The sequence below is a fragment of the Trachinotus anak genome, unplaced genomic scaffold (assembly GCF_046630095.1).
Source record: "Trachinotus anak isolate AG129_WGS33_773 ecotype Australia unplaced genomic scaffold, CSIRO_AGI_Tana_v1 ptg000024l, whole genome shotgun sequence".
NCBI classification, from domain to species: domain Eukaryota; kingdom Metazoa; phylum Chordata; class Actinopteri; order Carangiformes; family Carangidae; genus Trachinotus; species Trachinotus anak.
Genome location: NW_027273875.1, coordinates 15,412,727 through 15,433,152, shown reverse-complemented (window position 1 = coordinate 15,433,152; position 20,426 = coordinate 15,412,727). Strand labels below are relative to the sequence as shown.

The 20,426-nt window shown below is 40.2% G+C and overlaps 1 protein-coding gene across 1 annotated transcript in view; it reads right to left on the bottom strand.

Annotated features, from left to right (window-relative positions):
* The window catches only part of pknox2 (pbx/knotted 1 homeobox 2), a 100,967-nt gene that overhangs the window by 19,175 nt on the left and 61,366 nt on the right, over positions 1 to 20,426 (bottom strand). The window contains exons 5-8 of the mRNA XM_071461613.1: positions 6,864 to 7,035; positions 3,977 to 4,162; positions 3,703 to 3,838; positions 1,632 to 1,729 (exon numbers count right to left, since the gene is read on the bottom strand). Coding sequence (XP_071317714.1) covers positions 1,632 to 1,729; positions 3,703 to 3,838; positions 3,977 to 4,162; positions 6,864 to 7,035 — 592 coding nt within the window. The remainder of the gene's footprint in view (positions 1 to 1,631; positions 1,730 to 3,702; positions 3,839 to 3,976; positions 4,163 to 6,863; positions 7,036 to 20,426) is intronic.

Here is a 20,426-nt window from a genome sequence, read left to right as displayed (position 1 = left end):
TAAATCAGACTGTTGCACATTATGCACACTTTACTGGCCCTCTGTGTTTACAGTCAACAAAACAAAAATAGCTGATCACATTTATCTCTGAACGTTTCCATCAGTGAGTTATACAGTAGTAACTACTGTATAATAAACACATGGCCACTGCTACTGCTTATGCCAGACACTGTTTTATGTTCAATACACTTTCACACAGTATATTTTGTCTGCTCCATATTTGTTGGTCTGTTATTTTGCTTTCAGTGTGGAGTCTCAGTCCTGTGTTGTGACTACCTCATAATGAGTCAGCACCAATTATCCAGGTCGGATCCCTTGTGCTTCCGTACGAAGCAAAACAAAGACATTGTGACTCTGGAAAGATCTTGCGTCCTGTGAACAGACCTAACAAGGGCTCAAGTGCCTGATGCTCTCTACTTTTAGAGGAGGCTCTCATACTCTCAGTACTCTTTCCCAACAGGAAAGGGTCTGTGTGCAACAAAAGGAAAGTCATAAAGGTTCTGGATGCCAGCAGTCCTCTCCTATCTAGATTAACCTTTAAGAAAAACAGAAGTAGCTTTCTGATGGATGAGCACTTCCCTTGGAAAGCATTAAGGCAGCAAACAGGACAGGTAGTAAGTTACAAAATGAACAATTAATTTGAATGAAAGTATATGTTACGAATAAATAAATATGTTATGATTATATTCCTCATTCAGCTGTGGTGATGCCTGGTTTAAATTCACTGTGTGATATGTTTAAGATGGAGCTGGACTAAAGAAAACAAGCATCAGACCAGCTTGTCGTAGAAAGATAAACCACAGTGAATGAGTTTGTAAAAAAGCATTGAAAATGTACTGTACAACTCTATAAAATAGGGCCCTGAATCTGACTTAAGGCTTAAGTATTATTAGCTATCAATAGATAGATAGATAGATAGATAGATAGATAGATAGATGGGTAATAATAATGGGTATGAGGTTTATTCATCTTCACAACGACCTCACACTTTAACAGAAAAGATACTGTGAGTCTGAAAGTTGAACTAGAATGAAAGGTAATATTAAAACCACAAATGTGTCCTCCATCATAAAAAATCCAATTCCAGGCATTAATGTGAGGTTGGCTGTTCTAAACCTTCTCGTTAAAAGGAGATAAAACATTTGTAGTCATAATATTTCAAGTCTAAAATCATTCCACAATACTTTACTCTCTTTCTTTTCACATCTAGAAGTGTGTGGCATGTTACAAAGACCAACTCTGTTGGTTGTTGAAAAATAAGCTACAATATGTTGGATGGAGAATGTTCTGTCGAAACTTTGATTTTTATTTCTTCCATCTGTGTAAATTGCATCATCAAAAATATTTGATGAATGAAGTTAGCGTTAAGTGACAAAGTAAATGACTGTCATCTGCCGTCGTACCTGACAGGATCATATAAGTGCCCTAAACATCATGGGAATAAACAATTTCCATTTTGTGTCTCAGCGGGGGGCTTGTGTTCAGACGGAGAAAAAGAAAAAGGCGCCCGGGGGGGTTCTGTGAGATGTAAAGAGGCCCGTTTAATAACAGCAAATTGAGACAGTGGGTGGTGAGTGCACAGGGAGGGAGCGAATGTGCTGGCCAAAGCATCACCAGCCCAGCGGCTTTACCTGTGAGTTCTGGATCTGGATGGTTCCTGGCGGCAGCGCCTGCGTTAACACTTGCCCTTGTGATGTCACCATGGCAACCGGCTGGTACAGGGTCCCACCTGAGGGGATAATTTGCCGACATGAGTATCAAGTGGCTTCAGCAGCTACTGACAGCCACATCCCGCACTACCACCAGAGCCTTATTAACTTCTTGTCAGCCCCGCAAACAAAAACAAGGCAAACAAGAGACCAGAATGATTAAATTCAAGGTGCATTAGTATTCTTTAACCCAGAAAAAAGAGAAGCAAGAGTGTTTTTGATGCTCGCTTAATTAGCCTTGATCAAGACACTCTTATCACAGTCTGTTTGAGCTCTTCAGTGTGTAGTGATCAAAGGCAGAGACATTGATTTATTTTGGGTTAAAAGGGATTTCCAGAGGGCAGGATTAACATTTCACTGTGGAGGCTTGACATTATAAGAACCTATCAGCCAAGCACTGTGTGAAGGATACATACCATGGCTCTCTGATACACATGTACACAAAAATCAGCCACTATAGCTGTGACAAAGATTCAAATTCAATTGAATATAATAGCAGGTAAATGGTTCATTTCAGAAAGCTGTGTATTGCATGTGCTTGGGCTGAGTGATATGGTTGTAAACAACAAGCTAACACCATTCTGGATAATGTGCAGCGTATACAGTACTTTATCATACAATATGGATCATCAGTGAAAAATCCTGATAAATAATATCTGATGCTACTTAGTATCAAACTACAACATTTCTTTAAATGGTTCTTGCCTCATGTGCAAGTTTTTTGTGACTGGGATGATCTGTATAGTACTTTGGTGTCAAATGTAATTTAACTGCCACGCAAGTCCTCTGAAGAATATTATCACTAATTACAATAATAGTTTATTTACATAACACAGTGGCAAAGTGCAACTGCAAAAATCAGAAAACCAAAACATGACTTTAATTTCAGCTAGAAGTGAGAAGATCTGGGTTACTTTAACATCACCAAGTCTTTTTTTTTTAAATTTTTAAATTTTTATTTTGGGGGGGCTTTTTATGCCTTTATTATAGCTTAGTGGAGACTGACAGGAAAGGGGGTAGAGAGAGGGGAATGACATGCAGGAAAGAGTCGGACCGGTCAAGAGTCGAACTGGTGACTGCCTGCTAAGAGCGTCTTGCGCTCAACATGGTACGTGCCCTAACCACTCGACTACTGGGCCGCCCAACATCACCAAGTCTAACAGGGACGTTGAGCTATGTGTCAAAGCAATAGAGGGGGAATTTAAAGTCAAATCTCGTTAAAATATGATCCAATATATGATATGATATAAAATATGATATGATATGTATAAAAAACAAAAGTGGCCACAAAACAGATCCTTGGGGAACACCACAGACCAGGGACTAGGTAGAGAGGGGGCCCTTTATTGATGACATACAAACTTCTATAGGTGAGGTACGAACAAAACCACTTTAGAGCCAGAGGGAGAACATCATGTTGAACTGTCAGTTAAGGGAAACGTAAGAAGAGTAGACAGTCTGTACATTACTAACTGGTAGTTACCATTTATCCTCTGGTGTATGTAATTCCTACATTCTTATTTTGTGTTTTTCAGCATCAATCTCTACTATTTCCCGTCATACTATTAGCCTGCTACCTTACATTCAGACAAGCAAAATTCTGTTTTTTGAAGTACAATATTTTAGGGCTGGAAATGCAATTACTAAATCTTAAAAACTAAGGGTTCAGAGGTTTTAGACACAATATATTCCCACATACCTGTAATACAGGAGAGTTACAAAATAGGAGCACTGTGAAAGAAAATGTGACCATGAAAACTTGAAAAACCATAATATGCCTTTTAATGTGGAAGCTCCATGGTCTGTTGTGTGCTTGTCTGGCCAGAACAGCCTGAACTAATCCAAGTATCTTGGATGTCAAACTTTTAGTTTATTTTTTTATATTTTATATTTTTATATTACATTGCACTATAAAACCAGTACAAGACAGTGTATGTGTATGTTTCATTGTGTGTGTTTTCATGTGTGTCTCATGCTCATGTCTCATGCTCACCCGAAACCACTTGAGAGTTGATGGTAGTCATGGCGACATTGCCCTGTTGCAGACCCCCGGCGGGCACCACAATCCCTGAAGGGTTAACAGAGCTGGAGACAGAGGTCATGGATGGAGAGGAGGTCTGAATTAGTTCCTGGGGGATCACAGAGAGACACACTAGTGAGCAAATGTAAGAAGGTATCACTACTGTTTATGAGGGAAAAACTCCCAACAGCAAAATCTACCTTGTGATAAACTCTAAACTGTAAAATCCACGTAGTCCGTGACTGACCTGCTGCATGCTGAGACTGGTGTGTGACGGAGAATAGGGTCCTCCCAGATCATTACGGAGGAGGTTGTCGCTGTGCATCTTGGTCTTCAGGCAGGTGATGTAACGGTTGCAGAAATCCTTACAGAGCTCATTGACCTTCTCTAATTCCAACAGGTGAATCCTCAACACCTGAATAGCCTTTACCATCTGAAGCAAACACAGACAAACCATAGAACCGATTCAGACATTCACTACATGCTTCATTAATTTTTTAAATAACAAAATAAAATAATAAAGGTGTTTTAATGGGGTTCTAAGGGTATTCTGAATTAATACAATTTAAGGGCTTTCAATAGATTTGGGGGAAAATCACTTAAAATTTACATAGCCTTAATTTTTTTTAATTTTTCCATCAATATACATGGACATTGGTAATGATACCTGGTTAATTTTAAAGGCTTTTAAAAGGACAAAACACATAGAAAACATGTAAAAACATGAAATACTGTATGTTTTAAAACATTATTTTTATCAATCACTATTGTTTAAGAAAGTAATATTTTAATTTGGGTGAAAATCCAGGGATAGCTGAAATGGTCTTTGGTAAAGCTTAAGGGGTTTTGCAGGAAACTCATTAAAAAGAACATTCAATACAGACAAACACATGGGCACTGAGTTCCTGGACAGTTTGTTCTAAATAAACAGATGCATCGATGATCACCCACATCAGCTCTGGACATACGCAAACACACACAGGCCACATTAAGCAAAACAAAATCCACAACCAGACTGTCAGGTCTGGCTGTGGAAAAGTGAGCAAGCTGAGGTGTTTACTGTCAGTTTTATAGGGTGAGAAGTGACATGCAGCAATTTCTTTTATTGATGAGCAGGGAGTGACATTCAATTTTCGTGTTTATTCCAAAGATGCATATAGATTGCAAGTATACAGGGGGGCTGTAATCCTTTCATCCTTCGCTCTCAACACACCAAGCCTCTAATATACAGTGCTGGGAGGTCAGACTTGAAGCTTCTCCACTGTCTGTCTGGTGGAGTGGCTTTGTTGGCTTCAAACAAATGATATATGATATTTTCAAAATGTTATGTCTAGTTTAAGTTTTTGACTCTTCAATTCATTTCTTTTAATGCATAACCCTCGACATTTTCCCCTTTCTTTCAATGCTAGCATGGCATCTGTTTTGCTGGGTTCTCCAAAAATCTCATTGCTCACAGTAACAAATTAATCTAAGGTTAAAGGTACACTCACTACTTTTGGCAGCTTTCAGACAGACATCTTTCAAGATGCAGTTTTGTTTTGTTTCACAGTCGATGAACTTTCATGCTAATATATGTATAGTCAGTCACAATATCTGTCATTTCTAAGCCACAGTATTGATGTAAAATTATACATTAGGCAGTACTTGCACAGCAGGAAACTAGACTTTCCATTTTGAATTCAGCAAAGCTACTTTTTTAATAGTGAGTCACTCATTGCACTTAACCTTAGAGGTAAAGTGAAAGAGGAAAAAGTACATGAAAGGCAATCATGGTACACCTCCTGCTGTTGTAGCTTTAAGGTTATTGTCAAAGACCACGCTTTCAGTGCCTATACATGCAAAAGACTTACAGGCAGGAGTAATAAAAATAACATTCTGTGATAATAAGTAATTTTAATTTGACTGTTGTCATGCCAAATAATTCCCTCTATTTGCCGGGATTCGGTATTTTCCTCAAAACGGTGCAAGCAAAGACTGTCAGACAGCGTTTAGGTCATGAAGAGGCATCAGGACGCTACAGTGAAACATGGCCTAAAGGGATTGTTGTAGATATAGACATAGACGTTCTCCAGATGGACACCCCTGAAGCTGTTGAGGAAAATCCTGCCCTGTCACAGTGGAATCATTGCTCTGCTCAGACATTTTCAATTGATTTGAATGAATGCAGAGAGGAACTCCTGTAATATAGGAGGTAGATGAGACTGCCGTCAAATGACCAGTGTTTAACAGACCATTTCATTGGAGTTGTGTTGCTAGGAAACAGCGTGGAACCAGATTTATTTCTTTACATCTATCAATAATATTAATGATGAATGATGAGGGAAAAAATAACTGTGACTTCATAGAAATTCATATGTCGAGTCAAAATTAGCAGTTAGCAAGCAGTCTAGCCCAGTTGAGGGAAAGTGTTGGTAAGTGATATGTTTTTAATAACAGGAATCGTTCACACACAGTATGCTTCTGTATCATCTGACCATCAATAGCCTGACTTTTCTCCACCCTGTGAGGCTCACTGTGGCGCACTCCCTCCAAGTCACCACTCAAGGTCAACAGAATGGACAGGAAAGTGCTTGGCCAAGGAGGAGATAAATCAGCTAATTAAACTGCGCTCGCTTAATCAAGGGACCAGTAACTCTTGCACCCATCGCAGCCAGTCAAGCCCAGTGTAACATTACTGCTCTGTGGAAGAGTTAGTGCCCTCTGGGAGGGATGCCTGCACCCAGTGCCTCATAAAACACACAGATGCAGGGTTAATTGACTGTTGAGCACTTGTCGGCCTGCCATCCCAAGTACTGTAATAGCTAAAGTGCACTTTTTTTTTCTTGTCTCTGTCTCTGTCTGGCTTCGGCTCCTCCCCCTCTTTTCTCTGGGAACATGATCAGCATCCTCCTTCTCTTAATTTGTAATTACTGCTAGGTGTTGTACAAGGGAAAGTGTAGGGGTAGAATGGGGAAGATTACATGAAAGAGGAGGGAATGATTAGGAGTAGTAATGATGGGATCTGCTGCAAACAGACAAGAAGGCATTTCTAAAGCTACAGTATATAATTTTCTTCTCTTATTTTACACTTTAGATGAGTGTGATCCCTAAACAAACTGAAATCCATGTGATCTTGGTCACAGACACAGGCTCACCAAGTTGTCCAGCTCTGGATCTTCACTGAAGAAGGGCTTGTGTTCTCGCTCCTGCTGGTGCACAAAGTTCTCTATGTCCACATCAAAGCTGGCTGACGTGATGCATTCAGATCCCTGTGTGGCCTGCTCACATTTCTCAAACAACAATGCCAGCAGGGGGAACAAAGGATGTCTGAGGAGAGAGAGAGAGGCACAGCAGCAGTTTTTATTGTCGCTGATATTAATTAGTATATTCTTGATTGTGTAATTATGGTAAACATAAGCATGCATCAAGCCAAAACAGGAGCATCAAATGAAATTCCTACATTTCCCAGACTGCTTTTCCACAACCCTAAAGAAGAGTTGTAAAGTAAACTACATTTCACATGGAGAAACAAACATTTGTGCCTTGATTTCAAAGGGCGAACGTCAAAAATCTGCTGCTAAGCTGAAATGGTTTGTTATGGAAGCCAAAAAAAAAAGAAAAAGGGATCAGTATCATTATCAGTTATTGACAAGATATTTTCAGGTTAATACAACATACAAACAAGAAATTATTAAGAATATTTTTGTAGTATCCATTTTTTCAGTGTTGCACTTTGTAGACAGTCCCTGTGCCTCAGCTCACAGCTGGCTGCACATAAAGACATGTTATTCTCCAGCTCGGAGGACAGCTCGTTTTGATGGAAACTAGATGGTAGCTCATTGTCTACCTTACAACAGCAGGAGAGAGGCATCATTTGTGTCATAAGTCTCAGTAACAGCAGATTCCCACCATGTCTCAATCCAAACGTGAAGTAGATGAGCCAATTATGTAAATGAGCCAATTTATTCCTTTCCTCATTCAAACATGAGTCTGAAGTCATCACATTTTGACATGAAAGGTTTCACGTTATATCAATGTAAGTCATTATGTTATATGATAAAATCTTTCATTTTAAAACAATATAAATAGCGTGTTGTTATAACAAGAAGGTTCTTGTTATAACATGACAAATTTGTATGTCATGAAAGTATCTTGTTACGACATGAAAAACATCTTCTTATAACAATAAACTTTTCACTTTATAACATGATACTGATCACCTTTTATTTCTGGCATGGCAGCGGTACACCTCCGTTTCTGCTATGAAGCTCTTGGATTATCTTGCCATGATGAGGCATTGTTTTTGTTTGGTCTGTTACCTTTGAGAATACAACAAATAGCCCCAGGAATGTGAGATACACAGGTTTTATGATGGATTTTCCTTGAAAGCTGCATAATACACTTACAAACTGATTTACATTGTCCTGTTTCCATCAGTGCATTAAGCAAAGACTAAGCATAAATCACAGATTTCACCATTTTCAATACTGGGGTGTTGAATAGATTATCATGACCATGGGCCCTGACACAAATTCACACACAGTGACATAGTTAATACCAGTGCCAGAATACCAGTGTACCAGTGCCGGTGTTATTTATTTTAAAGAGCTAAAACAGAAACTACATGTCAAACATCACCTGTTACCTATATGACCATGAAAGACAATATACATGAGAATCAAATGCAGGCAGAGCCATAACGACACAGTTAAACACAGCACAAACAGCAGTGACAAATGTTCTACCCAGACCATCTGCTTTCCTCCGGCCTGAGGAGAAGAGGAGTCATGGATCAAGTTGTCAAAGACCAAGAGGACAAGTTCATATTCAGTGACCATGGCTGACAGCATGTTGACACAGCTCTCATGTTATTTCTTTTTAATCCTCAACATGTGAGGAAAAAGTAACACGCTCTCTGGCACTGAGTTGAGGACGCAGTTAGGAAATACGAACTGTAATCCACAGAGCAGAAGCTCTGAGGTGTGTTTTATCTGTCTGGTCTGATCAAAGATCTGAAATGTATCAGCTCATCAGAGACACATTTGTCCAAGTCAGAGGGAGTTGGTCACATCACTGTCTGTCTGTAGCTCGTGTGTTTTTCCATGTTGAGGTTGCAGCTGTCATCTCTCACCGAGCCATGGCTGTATGTTACAAATCATCTATACAGGCATATAATTGTATTTCAGTTCTAGCAGTGTGACTGTAGGAATGTAAATGTTGGTCAGTCTACATCTGAGACGGTGAACATGATACTGTGATACTGTATCCATGATACCTGCCTGATGTCAGCATGTAAGCATTGTAACTGTAAGCATGTGAGCTTGTGAAGTGAGTAACAGTAAACACAGCTCTATATCACAGCTCTACATATGAAAACTTGAGACTGTCCTCCTGGAAAAACATGACCCCAGAGGTCGTCTGTGCAGCAGGTTACTATGACCTGTAGTTAGGTTTTGTTGCTAGGTGACATCTAGTGGTTGTAGTAAATATGACAGGAGAAAAAAGAAAAGTGCAGTGACGTGGTTTATAGAGAGACAAAGTCCACGTCAGGTGGAGGTTGGGGGTGTTTCTATTATCCATGACCATTTAACAAAGTTAACCACGTTGTTATTATTTTTGGAACCATGATGACAAAGATCATCTAATGTTTAGGAAGTACTTATTTTAACCCAAATCACCATCTTTTCCTAAATCTAACCAAATCAAGATCGTTATTATAGTAACCATGATGACAAAGTACAGTCTGTGAGTTTATTATTGCAACCATGACAACCAACGTCCGGTGGACCTCCCACTGTAGGAGTGATATTTCAGGAGACTATGGGTCGTATCAGGGAGCTGAAAAAAGTGACCTGTGTGGTTGTTCAGGTTGGAGGACTGGTTGGAAAACTCGGGTACATGTTTAAAATGTTTAAGTTTCTTTCAAGACTGGACTTAAATTACAGGGAGGACCGACAAATTTAGCCAAAAGAAAATGGGTGATAATAATTATCTGACTAGTACAAGTGATATTGAAGTCACACCATCTTTCCTGTATTGAACCTGTGTGAGTGTCGGCTGTAGTCACATTATTTACATGAGCCTCTCATGTGCTCTCATACGAACAGAACTTTTACACATTTTTCTATGCACTTCAAAAAATAAGTGCTAATCTGTCTATTGTTGTCTTACCATACATCTGCAAAGACACATTAATGGACTATCAATAGAGGGAAGAATTCAAGATATAATATGAGCTCCACTCCTCCCTCTCTGTGCTTTTAATAGTGTGGCAGCTCCATGACATTCCCTAAAGGACACGCTGAGCACACGCACAAGGTTCAAAAAAAGGATCTTTAAGTGGATAGGATATGGTCCAGTGATGGCGCTAGGCTTCACAGTGTCACCTACATTGTTAACATCTGCCTTTTATTGGGAATGTCATTCACAGCAGATCCCCCAGATACATCGTGCAATGGTCCATATTGCCAGAATTATTGAGCATTTCCTCTTGGAGGAAAGCTGCAGCCCTAATGGCCACCATGACAGAAAACTACAAGGCAATAAAGTCTGAGAAGAAGTTGGACAGATGACCGACTGAGGATGAAAGGTTTCGGTGGATCTGAATATTTGTGCCCCATAGAGCTGTTTTTCACAGTGGGGATCACTGTTCTCCCCATTCCCTGTTCCATCAAGTCTATTTTTCTAACTGTGCCCATTTCATCCTCTCACACACGGTCCTTCTTGTTATCTTTCACTTAGAAGAGACTCAGGGGAACATCTAAAAACACAGTAAGTCCCTATCAAATGCATTATGATAAGGACTCTTGGCAATAAGTTATATAAACCCTATAAGCTGGTTACTAGTGGCATTATTTCAAGATCAATTTTTTTTTAGCTGTATACAGCAAGGTTTTTTCAAAGAATTAAGCCAAATGTATGTCTTTTCTTTTGAGTCTAATTCTGGGTTATGTTAAAGCCCCTATGATTGTGTAATCTTCCAACTTTGACGAGTTTATGTTTCTTGAAAATGAATACAAGCACAGTGACAAAAGGTGTAATGACTGTGCAGCTTGTAGCCCATTTATGTCAGTGACCCCAGGCTGGATCAGTGGGGAAGAAGGTGTGTTCTGCTCTCTGACTCTTGGGGGTGCTGGGGTCAGCTATTTTTTAGTTCCACTAATGGTACTATTTTAGTAAAGTTTGATGGATATAGACTTTTTTCACCAGTTAGAGGTTATTAATTTCAAGTTTCCCAGGCAGGTCTTGGCAGCCTTAGGTGACTTTCACACCTGTGACTGGCAATGAGTCATGCAGCATTTAACTGTCTATATTTGTGTTCTTTGGTGTCACAACCAGCTCATGAGGAAATAGGAGTGTCACTGTCATAGTGTCAACTAAATGTCCCATATTGTATAAAGTGAGATGTCTATGCCTTTTAAATATACCGCAGGTCTAGGTTCTATATTAATACTGTGAAAGTATCAAAGCCTCAGTCCACAGAGAAATGCACATTTCAGAAGCTGTGTCTGAAAATGAGCCATCAGGACTTCTGCAACTTTGTGATGTCACAACAAGGCAGTCACCATCCCCAGCCATGACCCAAGCCCAGCCCATGTGGACCCACCATCCAACCTTGCAGGATTTGGTGAGTGTTTACCTGAAATATGCTACATCTTAACTTGATCACTCAGAAAACATTCAGCCAATTAGATCAGGCTCAAAGCCTCTCTTCTGATTGGCTGTTACTAGAGCTGCAGAGCAAAGCCTGAGAGAGGAGATGTAAAACTACAATGTGATGGTTTTTGGTAAATACTCACAACACAACCAAAACACAAACATGCTGCAAATACTCCCAACACAACTGAACGGGACGCAAAAAGGTGACGACCCTGGCTGGGACGCACCATCACATGTATTATAATACATGCATGATACTAATCTAATAATAATCCATGTGCACTTGTTGCTCAATGCTTTTAACTTCAACAACTGTGTCCCAGCTGGGTTCATCACTTCTAAGTGTCCTCTGGAAACACTTACGTTGTTGTCCGTGCTACTTGCAGTTTGTTTGTGTATTTGGTTGTGTTGGTTGTGTTGTGGGTATTTGCTGAGGATGTGTTGTCAAATTGATGAAGATGTTTTCTGAATTTGTTTTGTAAGTTGCCGTGTGATGAGCTTTCAAGGCCACTGTAGGTGATTGTTACCACAGCTGGCTTATGTCCTGAAGTCCATCAGTTTGATCCCCATACTGGCAGGACTTTTCCTTCCTCTCCTCACTGTTCAGGTGCTGTTGAGCTAGGCACTTAGCTCCCCAACTGGAGCTGCTTGGTGGCCGACAGCCCGCCAGTCTGTCAGTCTGGTTGTATATTCACTCCCAGCCAATCAGGAGTGGATAAATGAAGGTTAAAAAAATCACGTTACTAACCCAAGTTAGATGAGTGTAGTATTTTTCTGAAAGTCTAATTCAACACATTAAAATCTTAATAAATATATTTTTGTGCTTCCTGGTACTTGTGGTTGTTTGGTTAAAGATGAACGTTAACTGGAGGTGACATTTTTCTTGCACTTTCATTTCACACGGCGTCATTGTTGTGGCCATGTAATTGTGTGTATGTGTGTGGCTAGTGTATATTGCGCTGGCATGAAGCGAGGCTGGGCCCCCGCTCAGGCTCTAACCCATGGCTCTCATTTGCAGCCTTTAATAGTCGTCTATATTATACTCTAATCTGCCTGATCCCAATTTAATGCCGCTCCCTCAGCCAGACGTGACAGGAATACTAAACAGGGGGGTCACGTGCAGAGTGGAGAGCTTCTGCCTTGTCTGCTTAATGTCTGCTTGTGGTGGGGCGGAGGAGAATCTGGGTGGGGGTGAAGAAAAGGGGGGGTATAACTGAGAGCAAACAGGAACACTCTCAGCACTGCAGATGGTGTCTTAACAAGTTATTTACTTTCACATTTAGTCTCTGTGTTATTTTTATTACAGAAAGTGATTAATTCTGCCGATGAGGTGAGATCATGTAAGCAAGTGTTAACATCTTTAAACAAGGAAGAATATAACATGATGGCCTACTGGAGTCAGCAGAGTGACACTTTAGGTCATGTTGATTTCCTGCATAATCACACAGACAGAGAAATAAACACATGCACTAACTAACACATGTCTTCATAGTCATCTGCTCTCAGGGAGATGTAGCACTATAGGGCCTGAGGACACAGGGTCATTGTGGGTAGAGCTACAGACTGCACAACACCTTTACGACTGGTAAATACATAATGTTCGTGCTGTGCACTACAAAACAAACACTGATATATATACAAAACAAATATTGCAATTAAAGGTGACAAAAACTGTCATGAAGATGTTGAGTCAGTTTACATAAAGCTGTTGCTTCAAAAAACACTTAAAAGATGATCAGACTTTGTCACAGATTCATTATACACACCCGTCATGTTTATATGATTGCATGACAGATTTCAAAATAAAATATTACAAGCTAAGACAATGTATTGCTGACAGAATCACAAAAAAAACTATTTCTCAATTTAACATTCCACAAGAAATGTCATTTTTTGTCATGTTATAAAAAGCTAAATTTCATTATTTCATCATTAATTTTTATAATGATTTTCTCATTACTATTACATACCAAATTATTACAACTCTTTCCCCTTCAATCACAATATAATTTTATCTTTTTAAATCAAGAGATCTTTCTTGTTATAACATGATAGATTATACTGTTATACTAACAAAACTTCCATCTGTCATTAAAACAAGAAGTTCTAGTCGATGCTTAAAGAGAAGACACTGTAGTCTACAATGGCCAGAAACCTGGCTCATATAGTTTGATTGAGTTAGATTGCATGGTTGGACTGAGACACGATGAATGAATGGTGTGGCTGTAAAAAAGCAGAGGAGATGTCAGTTCATGTGCATGGACCTCTACTGTGTCTCAGCCCCTTCACTGACAACTGCAAATCTAGTCTGACACCAAATACACACACATTAATTATGTATAGGCACACTAAACAATATAAAAGCTGCTCATGACAATGATACATAAAAGCGCCACATGTGTGGATCATCATATTATTGGACTGATCAGAAGGCTGCTTTAGGCAATGACTGGATTTTTTTTTTTTTTTTACCAACATATGAATTAATATTTCTTATTATAAAACAATTCAAATGATTATAATAAGCGTTCATGAGATATGTTGATTTTGCGTAATAATGGAAGTTATATGTTTTGTGATGTAATCAGATATAATGATATGTTGTTGAAATTAAATAATTTCCAAAATCAATCAGAGAAATATGACAATAAAAACCAACATTATATAGCATGGAAAGCATCTTGTCATAATATGAAAATAACTGTGTTAAAACATAAAAAAATCTTGTAACAGGAAATATTCTTTTAATCATGGTGACAGCAATACACTGTTGTTATCTGTTTATCTGTTCTTCATGTCTTTGCCACCTGTAACTGAAAGTGAATCAGAGTGAAGGTGCTAAAACTCTGTTCAGTAGGTCTCCAGCCTGTAGAGGAAAGTTCTTTGTTTTTAACTCAGGATAATGTGTTCTGATGTTTATTGTTATTTACTGTCATTTCATGTGACATTTACTTGATCTGAGACAAAATCAAATTAAACTTGAATCTGTGTTTTACAGATTGGTAAAGTTCACGTTATACATCTTTAATTCTCAACCAGTCCTCCAGCCTGAACGAGATACAGGTCGTTTTTTTTCAACCCTCTGATACAACCCATGGTCATGGTTACTATAGTTACATCATGCCAAATGTCATGGCTTAGTTAGGTTTAGGAAAAGATGGTGATTTGGGTTCATATAAGTACTTCCTCAACATTAGACAATCTTTGTTGTCATGGTTACAGTAACAACAATGTGGTTAACTTTGTCAAACCGTTATGGATAATAGAAACAACTACTTTCACACGGGAATTGAACACTACTCTCCTCCGTCATATTCCTGTGTTTCCACCACAACCTCCTCCTGACGTGGACTTTGTCTCTATAAACTACGTCATCGCACTTTTCCCTTTGCTCCTGTCATCATTACTATGGCCACTAGATGTCGCCTAACAACAAATGTAGGCTCATTTTTTTACAGCTTCTGCATCTAATACAGCTCCTCTTTTATCAGCTGTGTTCTTTCTGATTATACTGTTCTTAAACCAAAAAATAAAGCACATCCTGCTTAATAAAGCAAAGTCTAATTAGCATTCAGAAACAGTAAAATACATTAAACTGAAATTGCATTTGTTAAGCAGACTCCGCTGAGCAGAAATGTTACTGAACTCTGTAAACAACATGTTCGAGTACATGGTCAGAATTTTATCAAGACAACAGCAGCTTTGTAAAAGCTTGATGTAGATGCATTTGCATGTAGTGTATTATATTTGCATTTAATTTTATTCCTTGCTGCTGCAATTAATGTTTTCTCTTTGCTTATCGATGGACATGTCAAAACACATTTCATTGTGCATTATTCATCAGGTTATGTGGAGCCATTAAAACAAAGGTGCTGTAGAAATGTTTTCAACCTGCCTTATTGCTGTTTAACAGGAAAAAAAAAGGCGTGTTTAGCCTCAATGCAGCTTTGAAGACAGAAAGCTAGGAGCAAACATCTCATGTTGTGTTCTCTCTTTAATTGAGAGTAAGTGCTCAGTGCGCATGTGTAACATTATGGGTTGTATGTGACATTATGGGATTGTTGATGATGGTGTCTGTGTTCTATGGGAACTGTAGGCATTGCCTTGCACCAGTGCTCTGTGGCTAGTAGCCAGGTATGGAGTGTGATGTAAAGGGCTAATGCTATCAAGGCAATCAGGGTTTGCATGAGCAAACGTCTATCCTTGACAACATACCATTGCACACAGTTGGACCTCGCCAACTTGGAGCAAGGTAAAAAACACTAGCCTTGGGCGCTTTCTATGACCTTTACACAGGAAGTTAGGATTAAGGTAGATGGGGTGTGAAAAGGCATGCATTTTTATGAACGGGAACATAGCCGGATGTGTCTGCCTTGTGTGTGTGTATGTGTGTGTGTGTGTGTGTGTGTGTGTGTGTGTGAATTCATGGTCACACAATGTGTGTTTTCCAGTCTCCCACTACCTCCTCCAACCATCCTGAGCCCCCCCATGTTGGCTGCCAGAAGCGGAGGGTTCTATCTGCAGTGCGACGGAGTGGAGATTGCCAGCTGGGGGATCATTACAAGGGCCATAAAAGAGCGATTTACAGGACGGCCAGTGAGTGGAGTCAGCACGGTCCCCCCACCCTCCAGCATGCACCATGCTGGGTCACCAACGAAAAGCCCAAAACGGAGAATCAGAGGCCGGTGGGGAAGTTGATGACTTAAACATGAAGGTGAGGGACGTGGCAGCTCTAGTGGCATCTGCTGTATGGTCAGTGAGTCAGAGGCCATGAAGGGATAAGGTGCTGCTTGATTTTGATTACAGGGCAGTCACTTCAAAAAGGTAAAACAGGACAGAGGTTGGAAACTATTTTAACACCTAAAAACATTTGGTCACATCATAGTTGTTAAAATTCAGCAGCAGTTCTGGAGCTGAAATTAGTCTGTGGTGAGATTACTACTGTTTTCAAGGTCTAAAAAGTTCCAGTCTCAAAACAAGCCAACATGGCAAGAAGCTCCCTGTCGGTCCCACAACACTGCTGTTCCACCCATTATTTGTGAGGCTTGCACATGAACTGAGTGGTCTACAGGCCTGTTCAGAACCAGCATTAACATGCATCTTGTGTGATCCAATCACAATCAAGTGGACAGCTCTAAGTATGTCCGTCCACACCTGGTATTAGAATGAGCCTCCACATACACCTCGAAAAACCACCTGTGATCAGCTCTCACTTGGAGGCTAGAGAGAGAGGGAGAGCCGGGCATGGAGGGGTTGAGCGAATCATTGCACTGTAATAAAATATTTTCTAACATTAACTAATCCAGCTGTGGCAGATGATGTCTGTTGAGTTGGCATTTGCGTTCACATTGCTAAAACAATGTGGCCACATGTGACCCAGACAACCTTTGAATGTGGTCTAAGGGATCAAATACATTCTCAGTGTTTCTTGCCTGTTCACACTATAGACCAGTAAGACTGTAAGTAAGATGGACGTAGCCTCACTGATGTCACCTACAGGTTTCTGAAGGGCAGTTTAGAAGCTTATAGTGGGCTGCTCTGCTGTTGCCATCTTGGCAGTGCCTGACTCCACCTTACTCCTGCTATCCAAAAATAGGCAAAGAGGAGGGGCGTGGGGAGACAAGATTTCGGTGAATGCTGGAGTGTGGCAAACATGCACCCATCCACCTCTCACTCAAAGCAGCCACACCCTCAATTAAGGAAAACTTTATGCCTTAATAAAATTTGAACAGGTAAGTTATATAAAAATTCACAGTTGTCATGAAGGGGGAAATTAGTTATTATTACAGTCTGGTACAGTTTTTTGCACCAGGCTGTAAACATGTTTATTTCTGCTGTAAAGTTGGACATTTTCACCTGAGAGTCTTTGGGGACTGACTCACTGTTGGAGCCAGACTCTAGTGGCCATTAGAGGAACTGCAGTTTTTGGCACTTCCATGTTTTTCAGCTGTAGCTGCTTGGTTGACACCTGTACTTAGAGCTGTCCAATTGTGATGGGATGAGAGTGAAACTGTTCACATTCCAAGTTTTGACTCTTTTGAGTCCTTAACAGTTACTGACTTGGTGATTAAAAGCTCTTTAAAGGTGTGATGATTTTTTGGCCACTCTTGTGACATACCATTCACTTTTAAGTTGTTATGTAACTTGTTAGCAAACAGTTGCTCATTTACACACTCACTTATAGATCTACATTATCATTCATCTGGAGTGGTCCAATATTCCCTCTCTTTAATCTGTTTTCAGGTTCTCACAACACTTGAAGGAGATATTTAGCTTGTAGGTGCTAAATGCTCCACTGCGTTCACCAGCTAGCTGCTAACTTTGTCTGCTGCTGTCAGTTTGATCAAGAACTTCAAACATTTTTTCAAGGTGAACCTGTAAACACATAAATTTGATGATGAAATGAAAGCAGGACAAAAACCCAGTGCTCAGAGTCAGGACTGAACACAACAATGTACAATCTCATCACATGTGCAACTCCATTTGCTGAGGGAGAGTGTTACATGATCAAAAACACCAGAACAGCGACTGAATGGACCTTGTGGTGAGATTTTTTGTGAATTACTGTTTCTCAGATGAAGAATGGACTATCAGTCTCAGTTGGATTCATCCCTTTACGTTTGAGTTTTATCACTAAAATTTAGCTTTCTCCCAAGAGCAACAGAACGTTAAAGCTGCAGATGCAGAGGTGTGCATGAAAACAAGCTCAAATCAAAGCAGCACAGTCATCTAAGGAACAAGTCCTGTTTGCCTGTTTTCGCAATAATCTGGCAGGCCACCAAGGGGGTACAGAAAGAGGTGGGGGTGGGGTTTGAAGGTATGTGTTTATGTGAATGTGTGTGCGAGTTGGAGAGAGAGAGATGGAGTTCCCTCCCTCTCTTTTTGCTGCTCCCCACTGTTTGCCAGCTAATCAGGCCTGCTGTATCCGCGTATATTAGAAGCCGGTTCGTGGTGGAGTCCTGCTGCTTTTGCTCCCAACAAGGCCCCTGTTTCCCCGGGCTACATGTCTGAAGCACACCCTATGTGCAGGGTTGGGTACACACACACATACACACACACTCACATTCTGTACACATGTGCACACACGCACACACACACACACAAAAAAACCTCCAGCACAATCTGAATAAACCCTGTCTCCTTTTCTCTACCTTTCAAACTCCCCTTTTCATTCTCATGTCTTGTCCTGAACTTTGAGCTTTTGTTTCTCTGAAGATGAGGCCTCCTGAAGCATAAACCTCCATCCAGTCCTCCATATGCACATATGTATATATATATATATATATGTATGTATGTATAGTTAGATCACCAGGTAACCCTTTTACAGGTCTGGACCAGCTCTCCTTCTTTAGGGTCCGAGTCTTTATCTATGCAGGTTCATAATCCTATCAATAGATTCTGAGACTATTTAAGCTGGAGGCGAGGAGACTCACTTCTACCTGCCTTCCTCTGCACGCTTACCCCACTGCCTCTGATACTGCACCTCGCCGAGTAGCCCCATTGTACCAGATACAGATATCAGCCACGCCCTGTTAACAGCAGCTCTCCTCTAAATGATCTGTGCACTTGTTATGGTGCTAGGAAATTATTTAGTGACTTTGTAAGCCCCAAGGATCTGTTGAATTTGATTGGTTGAAGCAACCTTTCAGAACCACTTAATCCAAAAGCTGTATTTGCATCTTTACTACAAAGAGTCCTGTGCTTCATTTCTAGCATCTAGCAGCTTTCGAAGAATAAATACAGAATAAATATAATAAAATTTAATATTGAATTTAATACTAGTGTCTGTAGGCTAGTCATACAGCATCACAAACACATCACTAGTTGGAATGGATGACTGTCACCTCAGCTGCTCCCCTCTATGTTCTCTGTAGGCCACTTTTGTGCCAAGAACAGACAACAGGGATTACTAAGTTACCCTAATAAAAATAATAATAATGAAAAATAACAATAAAAAAAGAAAATTGTGGGCTTCCTTTCTCATCCAAAGTCAAGCGGTGAGGGAACTAATAAAAATGGGTATCTGAGAGAAACAGCCAATAAAACCACTTGAGCTTGGACACAGTTTCCTGCACTCAGCAGCAATGTAGCACCAACACACGCTGACCTGCTAAATGGCGGAGGCACGGCCTGTTCTAAGCCCGTCAGACAGTGAGAGTGTTCACGCCGCTGGAAGAGCAGCACAGTGGTAGAGGATGCATTGATGCATTGTGTCAGTGAGGATAAACAGACTTTATGGTGCATTACAGAGGCAGACAAACACACAGGGAAAGCACAGACGTGGCCAATGCTGTCCTTGGATGTGTCAAATTAAAAGCCCTCCCTCCCGTTGTGTGCTACATGAGTGGTCTTCAAATTTTCACTTCTTTCATGCCATTAACAACAAGCACATATGTGAGCATAAATACGGGCTGAATAAATTCTTGTATCTCTTGTAGTTTGGCGACTGTTAGCATGACAGCGTGTTAACCTTCCCACAAATACACACAAACCCTTAAATCCAGTCTCAATGCAAAACACCCAGGCTGACCAGCATGAGAGAGGCTTTCAGCAAAGACCCACTATGGAGAGGAGTGAATGATAATATGCACCATACAGGGCTCTGCACTGCAACACTGGAGTCTTTGTGAGAGGATCCCAACACTGTTAAAACACAGAATAAATCCAATTTTATTGCTGATTTCTGCCACTTTCTGATGCAAACAAAATGGGTTGCATATCATGAACAACTGTCTCTTACGTTCTTGTAATAAATAAATCTAAAGAGCAGATTGTGTCTTTTATTCCAGACTATAGGATAGAAGAGTGCATAAATCCATTGAAACTTAGTGAACATAGCTCTTACTGCATACAGCAGATGTGTGTAATAGGCCTACCTCCTGTGATGACTTCTAAAAAACAAACCAGTCTTAGCGTTCGTAACCGTTTCCTTGAGTTCTCTACATGTAAAGCAAGCAAGCAGTTCACTCAAGCAAACTCATGAAAGTGTGACCTTAAAACAGCATGTTCTGGTAAACAAAGCTCTTCTACTGAAGTTGTCTCTAAGCATCACAAGGACA